The following is a 12,651-nucleotide window of genomic DNA, read 5'->3' as shown; positions in this document are numbered from 1 at the left end:
ACAAGAAAAACACATTTATTAATGTTTGCACATCAAAGCCATTAATTTATTATAACTCAACCACAATTCTTGATTTCCCCCCTTGCTCAAAGTTATTCATATGGAGTCAGAGAGATTAGGCTTCAAGTAAACATTTCCTCTGATTAATTTATTAGAACTCAACCACCTTGATTCCCCACTTAGATCTCTCTCTCTCTCTCTAGAAGTTCTGAAGAATCAACGACATTTTCAAGAATTTGAATGCCCATTTAGATCTTTGTGAAGATAGTTCAGCTCATAATTTATGAATAATTGATGAAGTAAACGAGGTTTCAAATTGAAGGCTGCTTATTTCAGTAATGCATTATTAAGGTAAAGGGTTTGGACTATTACTACTCTTAGAAATCCCAATTCCCAAGCTTGGGAATGGCAAAGCAGAGGATTGGGTTAGGGTTTTCCTGCCTGCATTTCCTCTAAACCCTAAATATTAGTGGCAGTGAAAGATAGGTGTAACTTATGTAACAAAATTGACGAGAAGTGTTACTTGCATGCAAGAAAATTAAAAAATGAACTTTATTACTTTGACTACTTCTGTGATAATCTTTCAAATAGTATATAATCAAATTCTAAAAGAAAAATAAGTTACAGGTCTAAAGACTGTTACAAAAAGGAAAAGGAAAAAGATAGGTGAAAAAACTAAATAAGTTTTTTTTTTCGAAGAAGCTTTTCAAATGCCATAACTGCAGACCTGCAACTGATAAGCAGATGAAGAGAGAAAGGAAACTCAACCAGGCCATTCTGGTAGTGGTTGTCTTGTTCAGCTCCTGCATTTCTTCCTCCCTGAACCACCACAACAGAAAACAAGCAAAAGACGGCAAACCAGTAAGTCCATGAGGAACACATTGTGGCCTGGTAGTTCGAAAATTGAAGGCCTGGGTTCGGGGTTCTTTTTTTTTTTTTTTTACTAGAACGGATGGAAATTCCATCGAATGGAATCTATATCTGATTAGGGAAATGGTCTTGGGGTCTCGATTTTTTTAGTTTGTTAAGGTCACATGGTCTAGCAGGCTCTAGCACTAGTTAACTATCATCCATTTTTTTCTTTGTGTTCTCCTTTTCGTTCCATAATCGAATTTTTCACTATGGGGTTCTTATTACTTGAAATAAAAGATGGATCTCTATTGTTTATCACATTTACATACCTTTCTCGAAGATAAAACATCTCCTCGTGAATAGATCGGACAGTATCCTCTAGTTTTTTCAACTCTTGTTCCATGTACTGTAAAAGAAAATTATAGATGAGTTAATAAGATTCACATCCCAAACTAATTCAGAAACCAAAATTGAAAGAATTATCAAAGATTACTTCTATCAAATTAGGATTAATCAAGTCTTAAACAGACAACAAATCGTTTCATTTGGGTTTGTTCCATGTACTGTAAAATAACCTAATTTTACACTCAAAGTTGCACAGGACAAAAACCCAGAATTGTTTTACACAAATCTGAAAGTGGGAAAAAATTGGAGTCAAAAGAATAGGCTTCAATTAATTAAACAGTTCCTCGGATATACAAGCTTTCATGCTTTGTTGAAACAATGATGTATAGAGGTGTGAGAATAAATAGTTTAGAAGATGAGAGAAGATGAGAGGTGTGGGACTAAATAGATGAATGGAGGTAAAGAAAGTGGTCTTCAATTCTTGTTTGTGATGGATTATGTTTTAGTCCCATACCTTTGAGACAAAAGAAACGGAAAAAAGTTATATATATTCATCTTCCCAACTATTTCAAACATCTCTCTCACTTTCCTCACACAAGGAGATTGAGTATTAGAGTAATTATTTAATAAAATAATTATTTTATTATTTTATAAAGATTCTTATCTTTTAATATTTTTAATTCAAATATTTTTATTCAAATTACCCGAGCCCGTCCGGCCCGAGTCCGTTGGAACCCGCTCGGGCAGGCGGGCTACGTGCTCGATTAAAGAGACATATGTCCGGCCCGATCCCCCGCCAACCACACTCGGGCTAGTACTACTCATGTCCGATACGCCCGAGCCCGACTATATATTGCCCGAGCCCGTCCGAAACCGCCCGATTCCCACCCCTAGGTGTACCGACATATCCGTACCCGTACCACGTAACACAGTGATCTGTTTACCAGGTAACATAGCTATGGTGAACAAAGATCTCGAAATTTTCAATTACAAATTACAATATATCATTCTTCCATTACAATCCCTTTTTGCCAACTTTAATTTCAAAATAACAGTTTAGTCACTTCCAACTTGCAGATTCACATGAGATCAATAAAACACCAAACAAACTGTTCATATCTTGTCGCTTATCTGTATTATAGTGACAAAAAACCCTCTTCCCTAAAATGTCTTGCCTATAGTAGTTATAAACTTATAGTACAAGATGAAAGAAAGCGCCGATGTTATTAATCCTCGAACTGATGATCTGTTTCATCGAATATCTCTTCCTGAAAAAATGGGAAAAAGGAAACATAAACGATGAAAAATTCTTCATACAAATCTTTCACACTATGAACAGAAAACTGTAATAATGTTGACGTATGTACCTGTAAAAGCTCCTCAATAACATCTTCCATTGTTATTATACCAACTGCTTCTTCTTCTTCACCAAGAGTTGGGAGAGGATTTTCATCAATTTGAAGGACATCTGAATCCCACTTCTTGCCTCGATTTGAGTTGGTAGGATTGGAAGGTAAGCTTTTCAACTTCTTGAATGATTTCTTGTTCTTCAGACTTTTCGGTTTCTTTTCACCATCAATTTCCAACCTCACCTCTTTCAAGGTATTATCTGAATAATCATATGACAGATGACACCAGCCCACATGGAGATATATTATGTACTAAACTAAACAAAATAAAACTACACCCAATTAAGAACTTTGATTTTGTTGAAGTGGTGATGATGTGAACCGAGACCTAGACATTCGCGTTACTGCTCGAAATGAAATCTATAATAGTTGCTAATTTTTTGGCAATTCCTAGTTTTGCCATATATATCTAGGAAAACTTGCTTATCAATGACTTAACCATATTAGAAGTTTCCCTTTCATTCAAATTAGAAAGCCCAGATGGAAAGGGCTTGTTTTCTAACAAACATGCCTATAATATATACATATATATAAATTTATATATATCAGGGGATAATGGAAAGCTTTTCAAAGCAACATATATAGTTTATGGTTTCTGCTTACCACCAGCTGGACTATTGTTTTCTTGCTGCTCCCTGAACATGTCCCGACGCTTAATGACAACAGCCATGTGGCTATGACCTTTTTGAAACTCATTCAATATGTCGTACAAAGGCAAAGTCTCTAGAACCCTGGCAACGCAAACATGTCTCGAAACATCACTTTGTATGTTCAATATGTAAATTCAACTTTCATGATACATTTTTAATCTCAAAGATACAGTGTTAAGGTAAAATGACGCATTATACAAAGTACTATGGAATAAAGATCCATCTCAATATAAGAATATTAAAAGAAAAAGAACTAGTCCGAAATAACTTCCTCGATGAATTAATTCCACTAGCACATTAAAAAGGAAAGTAAAAGAAACTTTAAATCTATAACATGTCTCTAATTTTCAAACTTGAGGTCTTCCCTAATAAGAACAGACATTCTCATACATAACGAACTGCTACTGATCACTTAATTTAATGGAATTTGGTATTTTTTGGTAAACAAGTAAGGCAAAATCTCAATTTCATGGGTTTAGGTGTTGACACAACCCAAAATCAGCAAATACTAGTCGAGTTTCATCATTAATTGCGTGGAATGCATTCTCTTGTTCCACCAAAGGAGAATATTCCCTTGGAATCGCTAGAAATAATATTTCAGGACCACAGGTCTTGCAACCAAACAAATCTTAAGTTTTGAAAGCTTTATTTCACGTTTTCAACTCCACAGGAAATGCTTCTGATGAAATGAGGTAAATATATCATCCTTGAATGCTAAAATTAACCAATATACCTTGGAATCCTTCGAATAGTGACGTTCTTGACAGGCAACTCCTCACTAGAGTGTATGGTTAGCAAATTCTTAACCTACATTCCATAATAATTCATGACAAGTACATAATCACAAAACTATTTCTTAAGTTACATAAGATACTAAAAGTGCATAAAGCTCGTTCAAGTTCTTATTTAAAACAAATAAAATTGATAACAGTTACCAGAATAAGCCCAATTATATTTGTAGGTTGCTCATAGTAAACAGGTAATCTGCTATGGCCTTTCTCCAAAATTAATCTCATCAAGTCCCTGCACACGTATACATATAATGCATCTCACAACTTTGATTAATAGACATCTTATTTCTCCATCAAACTCGAAAACTAGTGCAAACCTATCAAGTTTTGCGTTAATATCAATGGAGAAAGTTTCAGCAATAGGAGTCATAGCATCTTTAGCAGTTTTCTCTGTAAGCTCAAGTGCTCCAGCTATGATGGTCGTCTCGTCATGAGTCAATTCACCACCTTTTCCAGCCTGCATAATAGGGAGCATTAAACGTTACGCCGAAATGGAGGAACTCTCGTATAAGAAATATTCAGATACTAAGAAATTATTAACAAAAAACAGTAAAGAAACAATTACCAATTATTTTCTTTTTTTTAAACTTAGACTGAATAGAGAATTAACAAATAACAATTTATTACGCTTACCTCATTACCATGGAAATCAACAAGTGTCTTTAACTCTGCTCTACGAAAAAGAGCAACATGTCCCTCCCCCAACAAATAATCTAGTAGCTGGAAGTCAAAAAAAGAATTAGCACACCAATGCGTTTCAAGTTAGCCACATACACTCTTCTGAAAACTCTGACAGTCAAGCTTTACAAGTAGATCACTGGATGAAAATGTGATATCACATCTATTTTTTTACTATAACTACGCATTTTATAGGGTATCTACCATAGGTAAGGCCGTAAGGGCTGGGTCTTGTGACATGGGCTGGACAACAAGTGATGCAAAATTTTCATGTTTGTGATTTAAGTCTTTTAGAGGGTATTTCATCATTTGACCAAGATTTTTTAAGTGGAATTTCCAATGGGTTGGGTTCGAAAGAGAAATATAGGTAGGAATTATATACAGAGAATCCGTAAGTTACTGGAAGTTGTGCCCGAAATATAAATGTTTCACTGATAGACAGGAAATGTTCAAAATTCAGACTCTTTATATAACCTGACAACCAAGGAGGGGTTCCCATTTCTGACGGCACACTATCTAAAAGAATAAAAGGGGGGCCATGTGCTAGTTCAATGTGAAACTAGGTGAGAAGTCTCAGGGTCACCTTGAACAAAGAGAATTTATGAAAAGCCTTTTTTGCATATTTACTTAGATAAGTGTAACGTATTCCTACTATATTTGAAATTTGTACAGGTTAAGTTAACCCTTAAGGCTCTCTGACATAAAATCAACTCATTGGAAGAAAAATATTATATCATTAAGTGTTGAACAAAAACTAATCAGCATTACCTTGCTTATGGGATATGCAACAGGAAAGCAGATCCAAACAAGTAAACGTACAAACGGAGTCACTGTAGCCCCAATTGCTAAACCATGTCTTGAACAAACGGATTGTGGTATTATCTGGTAAAAGAAATAGTGACTTTATACTCCATTTTGACTACATCAGTTAAACAATCACATTAACAGACTACATCCAAACATAAAAGACCATACAGGCAACTTGAAGTGTTTGTCATACCCCAAATCAACTCTCACCAAATTGAAGTGTTTGTCATACCCCAATAGTTTATTTGTATGTGTAGACTGTAGTACTATAATGATAGTCTTTTATAAAGCAGTGCTAGTTAGAACTTAGAATAGAAAAAGAGCTAAGTTGTCCAGTACTCCAACCAATGATTAGCATATTGAGTCATGGAACTCAAACCTACTATACAATGAATCAAACAACTAGGTTTCTCAATTAGGTATTAGATAATCAACGTTTCTAACAAGCAAGCAACATTTGGCATCCTGAACTTCAGTTATCCACTAATCTGTCATAACCTCATAGGTGCAAGTATCGTCTTCAAAGTTCAAAAGATATAGTTAAGAGTTAGCATACCTCTCCAAACAAGAGTATCAAGGTCACCGAGATCAATATAGCGCCCCAAGCTGCAATCAGACCATCAAGAAAAATAGGGAGTGTCTGTCGCAAAAACAATACTTTCAGTTGCAAGTAATCTTTTCATATACATGTTTCCCAAAAAAAAAGATAAGCCTTTACGGATTAAGACTTCCTATCCTAGAGAGACTTACCTCCATGGCAGCAGCATTACAAATTAGAAGGGTACAAAGCAATAAATGTTGTTTCTTCACAACTGGCAATATCTTCGCTGTTACAAGAACAAAATAAGATTTCCCGTAAATCCAGATGAGGAGCGAGTTAAAGGGTTCCTAATATGCAAAAAATCCAAAATATCATTGATATTTCTAGTAATATGCTAATATCACCCATATCATGTATCGCCTCTGACCAATATGGCAAAAAGTTCCCAATATTGACTACTTCGATCCAACATCTTGAAACAAATAAACTCTTTCGCAATTTTAACGGCGAATCATTTCCGGGTAACTTAATTTTAACGGTGAATCATTTCAGCCAACAAAACTCTACTTTGGTGTGAAAATGGATTGAGAGATTCATGAGATTTCATAATCACTTCCTAAAGCATCAAGTAAATTAACAAATATTGATGAGTAGTCCCTCTAATCAAATTACAATAATATATTATCACTATCATTAATTCCTAACTCAATTCAAACATTAGTTAACTCAAAATTTCCATCCCAGAGATTAATTGAACACATTCAAAATCAAGAAACAGAAAATGATGATCAAAATTACAAGCTAAATTTCATAAACAACAGATAGATAATAAAGCAAGAGAAAAAGAGAAAAGGGGGAAAAGTTTACCAGCATGTTTCCGATCCGTGGGAGTACCAGACTTGGCAAGAACTTCAAGATCAACAAGACTCATAGACATAAGCCCTAATGTGAGTCCAGACATTAATCCAGCAAACAAAACTAGTAAAATAATAATCAATATATGAATGAAAAATTGTGTTTCACAACAACTATATTCAACCGCCATTCTATTTCTATCTCTCTCTATCGATCTACTTTCTCCTCTTCTATATGGAGTATATTAAAACCCTAATTATCCTAAACTACACAGTACTCAAAATAGACAAAAGAAATTGAAGAATCAGATCCCACTATCTTTCTAATTAGTGAGAGAAACTTTCAGAAGAAGACGAAAGGGAATCGAATTTGTTATGGAGGAAAGTTAGAAAATGAGTCAAATAGACAGATAGAAGGAAACTAACTTTATTTTTGACAGTTGTGAATGACTAGTAAGACGGGTCTGTCTTGGGAATGGATATATAATGGCAACAACTTTTTTTTTTTTTTTTAAGATCCGTTTGTTACGGGAATTGTTGGATTTTCTAATGGGTAAGAAAGTCAATTCTTTCACATGTGAAATCAAGCTTTCAAGTGTTTGGTAGGGTTATGAGTCACTTTAAAAATTACTATTATGCATTGTATTTTAGGTGCCCACAGTCTTAGAGGTCTCTCTTCCTTTCTAAACTCAATTGAGAGGGAGACCGTGAACAACAGTTTGGGGCTGACCACTTTGATTAAAATGTCAATGGGAGATAATACCTTCAATTTTTGTTTGATCAAATCAGTTACAGTAGCAATGTTGGGATGATACCTTCAATTTTGGAGAAGCAGAAGATTTTTTGGAGAATATAAAGATGAAGATTTTTTTTCATATCCAAAGACTAAAATCCGGCTAAAAGTCTCTTTACATAATTCAACAAAACAAATAGATAACCAAACACATTATTACATACATTATGATAGTGATATATATCAGAGTAATCGTTTAAGTGTATAAAACAAGTAGACGAAATAATGATCTTTACATAATTCCACAATAAGAACTAAACTTGTTCGGTACTTTATAGTTTTCTTATCGGGTCACAACACAGACTTAGGTGAACAAGAAGGACATCGGTCCTCTAGGTTTCAATCACATTCCATAGCTTTGATGCTATTACGAGATACCATCAGTATTGTTTTACGAGGAATCTAATAACATTTACACAAAGAAAAATGCAGACAAAAGAAAGTGACGGATGAAGGCACGGGTTCGCATTGAGGATTAGTTCCTGAATCAATATGTTGAATCCTACAATCCCCGTTCTGTTAGGTAACTCCATTCTTTCCCACGATACCATGGAAGCTTATTCTTGTGGTTGTGGTGATGCAAGTAAGTCACAAAATCCAACCACATAACAAAGATCCAGTAAGGAACTCCATAGAGCTTAAGCATCTGGATATGACAAATTGTACAAGATAAACCGACAAGTAATCCCGCCATTGATGTCCAACACAAAGTGGAGGTGATCACATCTTTCCTCTCGTTCGGCACGAACAAATCACTGTTAGGGTCGTAATGAGAACCCGATTTCCCCGCTCTGCTACTCCACAAATAGAAATTTCATTGTGTCACCTTTCCACAAATACTTGTTAGGTGATCACATCTTTCCACACTTGATAGTTGCGGAAACCCTTACTAAAGAATGTATTAGATTTACCATCAACTTGATAGTTGCAGAAACCCTTCCTAAAGAATGATATATTCATATTTTTGCCTAATGAATGTTATGAAGTAATACATCTCTCTCTTTCATCCGGCCTTGTTTGATCAAAAACCTAGTTATTGATATAATGTATTACATCATAATCACCAAAGAATTGTACTTCCTATACTTAGAGAGAGAAGAGATTCACAAAATCACGAAAGAATTCCCTCAAATAAGTCAATCATATCTTAATTATGAACACCAATCACCACTAGAAGATCAACTAATCCAAATTCATAAAATTCAACTAAGAATCTCAAAATCAAAGAAAAACCCAACAGTATAAATTAGAAGAAATTTCAGGGTTTTGAGAGTTGACAGTAATACCTTGCAAAATTGAAACTCAAACAATTCATATGAGGGGGAAAAAAGGTTCCTTCTTTGACTTCACAAAACAATTTTGCAAAATTGAACAAATATTCTGAGAATCAAAAAACACTCCAAAAGGCTAACCTGAACTCTTTCCTCTTTCCCCATCGACGAAGCAAATTGGCGAAATAGGAGGGAACGAAAAACCCTCTTCGGCTTTTGTTTAGATCGTCCAAGCTATAAAGAGGAAAGAGATACTAGAGATTGAGAGGGAGAGATCAGAGATTGAGAAGGAGAGGCCAAAGATTGAGAGATAGAAAACGAGTTAGAGAAGATAAACATGAGAGGAGAGAGGGCGCGTTTTGACGAAGGTGGGAAATCAGCTTTCTCATGTTTTTAGTGGGAAAATATTTTGGCCTCTTTTCCAACCTTTTTTTCTCAAACAAGAATTCGACTTTCTCACACTTTAGCCATACCAAACAGCAAAAAATCAATTTTCTCGAGAAAACGACTTTCTCAACCACGTTTTTTCACGTAACAAACGGACCCTTAGAATAAAGTTTTAAAGGCGTCTCTTCAAATTGTTATTGAACCTCCAAACACTAAATTGACTAGGTCAATTTAAGTTGACCGCACTTGGTTATTGGCATCTCCCCAGCTCCCCTTGGGATGAAATATAAGCCTCCACGTAAGGTTATTTCACCCACTTTATGTTCTTTCTTCCAAGCCCTAGATCTTATAAAAACTCAAGTTTCCGAACACCTCACCAGAATCTCCTCCACACAGATGTGCGCAATCTTAAAAATGTACTGGTATTAGCGTAAATTTTCACCCACCTTATTGTGGTGACGTATTTCATTTTGTAAGTTCAAGCGGGTTCTTATTTAGCAAACTACCATGGATGAAGAAAGCTCCAAAAATTTGTAAGTTCCTGACGAACCCATTGTTAGTGTTACACCGATTTAAGTTAGTTTATGCCAATAACTTTGTATACCCGCTAGCACGATTTTACCATTAGCTATACATGACCACCAATTCGAAATTGTCAATGCCATCAACACAAAGCTATTGGTGTCACCAACTTGAAACTACTGGTTCCATTGATGTGAAGCTACTAGTGTAAAACCTTTAGGTCGGTGTTGTAGAGAAATAAGAAAAAATTTCCGAGGCACAAAGTTTTGGGTGGAAACAATTTTTTTTTTGTTTCTTCCAAACACTACCCACTTTTAATGTTTTTTATTTTCTTCTTCCGCCATCTTCCCCTCCCACCACCATCAACTCCGACGACCATTAACTCTTCTCCCCTCTCTCTTCTTTCTTCTCTCTTTTATCTCTTCTTCCCTCTCTCTTTCCCTCTCTTTCTACTCTCTTTTATGGTTCTGGCGAAGGGGGGACCCTCTAGCCGGAAACTTTGTCTGGTTTTCCAGACGAAGGCTCGTCTGGAAAATCATACGAGATGGTTTGGTTCTACCAGACGAAGCATCGTCTCGTAGAACCGGACAACTTCGCGTGGATCTAGAGTCCAAATCCAGACAACCTTCGTCTGAAAAAATAGACAACCTTCGTTTGGAAACCAGATGAAGGAACCCTTCCTTCGCACCAGACGAAGGATTCTGGCGAAGGGACCATTCCCTTCTCCAAAACTTAGAGAGGGAGAGAAGGAAGACAAAAGATGATGAAGTCGTTGGTCGTCGTCAGCCATATCTGACTGACGACTTTCTGTCGGCGACTTGTAAGGTGCGTTTGGTGAAATATTTTTGAGTTTTCCACTTTCTTCCCTGGAATCTTTTATTGTTTCCCTAAAACATCGACCAACCTTTATTATATTTGTTTAACCCAACAACATCTCTGTATCTCTCTGACCACTCAATACATCTCTTTTATCACCGTCTCTAGCTCATCTTTTTTTAACCAATATAACTTTATTTCTCTTTTACTCTCTCTAACCACTCGTTACATCTGTCTCACATACTTACTCAACCGGTCTTCCTCTACCAGTCTTACCCTCCTAATTGTCTCACTCTCATTCAACATTTGTGAACACCCCAAAAGCTTTTCTCTAGCTTCGACGATTGATAGTTCATCTTCTATTATTATAGGTGTTATAATCGGAAACAATTTTGGCTCGAATTAGATTGTCAAACTCGTAAACAGAGTATATCTCGTCTTGTCGAGCTCTTTAGTTTAGATCCAAAAACCACTCAAATTCGATTTTGGATGGATGATATACTTAAGTTTAAATTTTGGAGAAAATTTGGTTAGTTGAGGGACTAAACGAGAAAATGAACAGTTAATTCGGGGTACGTTTGGCAAAGAAGAAAACGCCAAGATCTAAGGTTCCAAGTTAGTTCATCTCTAAAGAGATTGATGACTCGCGTTTATTTGTTGGGCGTGCTTTGGGCAACCTTCTAGAAAGCTCTGAAGTGCCCTAATCAACGACCAAATTCTTTTTACTTCTTGATTCTTTCGGAAGAATCCTTTAGATCCAATAAATGGTGTTTTTTCCTGCCATTCTTCTTGATCTAACGACTCATATTGTAGCCGACAATTAACTCAAGCCAACTGTCACATTTCTCATGAAGCGTTCCTTTCTTATTTTAACCAACACGCCCCTAAAGAGAACAAGCACCTCCCCAAATGCTAACATCTATTCGATTCCCATAAATTGAATCCAAATCAACTTCAAATTCCATTTTGTTTTTCCCGTGCTTTTAGATGATCAAATTAAGGAAAAAGTCAGGAGCATTCTAATATATCTGGAATAACACCTCAATTGGCATATCAGAAGGATTTCTTTTAGTCTTTCTTTCTCTTCTGAATCCATTAAGCATTCCAAGTGTATCTGGATTATAAGCCTTAATTAGGAAGATAAAATCAAGAGCATAGAATTGAAAGCATTCTATTACCTCTTGAATATAGAACCGAAAGCATTCCAGTACATCTAAAATCTAGAATCAAGAGCTTTCTAGTATATCTGGATTCTAGGATCAAGAGTATTCAATCGAATCTAGAATTTGGAGTTCAAAGCATCTGATTGGGCCTATAAGACAAAATTGAAGTCATGAGTTATCTTGAAACCAAACCAGAACTCGGGAGTTATCTCATAACAAAGCCAGAAGTCACGAGTTATCTCAAAACCAAGTCAGAAGTCAGGCATTATCAAAAAATCAAGTCAGGAGTCCAGAAAGTCAAGTCAAAAAGTTCATATTGCTTACGATGGTTCGTCCGCTTTCAGAACCGTAAAGTACCATCACAACCCTGAAAGCAAGTTGTTGAATCCGGAGAGACATGCGCTTAATTGTTGGTAATGTTATATGAGTGTAAAATGTTTTAAGGAAAGATAATCCATTATCGCTTCGACTTACACACTTTTCTTTTATCTCGGTTATGTCCGAAAGAATGTTTATTGTCAGACAACAACGTTGTAGATTTCTTTAATAATTAAAGAAAATGACTATTCTGGTTCGAGTACCAGAAACTTTGCTTGACTAAACAAAAAGAATAACATCTCAAAATATAACCAGACTATTCTATTTCAACTAAGAACAAAAACTCAGTTTTAACAAGTAAACCAGAGAACGTGAAGACTCGAATCAAACCAAGAAAATAACAATAGGCTCGACAAAATTTTCGTCGAAGTGGGAAGATGTGTCCTAGTGGTAA

General features: G+C 35.7%; 1 protein-coding gene across 1 annotated transcript; it reads right to left on the bottom strand.

Annotated features, from left to right (window-relative positions):
* Positions 1-2,156: 2,156 nt before the first annotated feature.
* Positions 2,157-7,436, bottom strand: LOC147532446 (DUF21 domain-containing protein At2g14520-like). The gene is made up of 11 exons (XM_086647851.1): positions 6,941-7,436; positions 6,283-6,359; positions 6,089-6,172; positions 5,494-5,607; positions 4,681-4,767; positions 4,365-4,504; positions 4,192-4,279; positions 3,990-4,063; positions 3,210-3,337; positions 2,565-2,806; positions 2,157-2,465 (listed from the first exon to the last, which is right to left on the bottom strand). The coding sequence occupies exons 1-11, from the start codon at positions 7,116-7,118 to the stop codon at positions 2,424-2,426; spliced, it is 1,254 nt and encodes a 417-aa protein (XP_086503977.1). The 5' UTR covers positions 7,119-7,436; the 3' UTR covers positions 2,157-2,423.
* Between the last annotated feature and the right edge of the window lie 5,215 nt (positions 7,437-12,651).

This window comes from Eschscholzia californica, unplaced genomic scaffold (genome assembly GCF_041429995.1).
Source record: "Eschscholzia californica isolate CP2 unplaced genomic scaffold, dmEscCali1.0.p SCAF_6, whole genome shotgun sequence".
Lineage (NCBI taxonomy): Eukaryota > Viridiplantae > Streptophyta > Magnoliopsida > Ranunculales > Papaveraceae > Eschscholzia > Eschscholzia californica.
The sequence above is the reverse complement of the archived record's forward strand: the minus strand, read 5'-3'. Positions and strand labels throughout refer to the sequence as shown.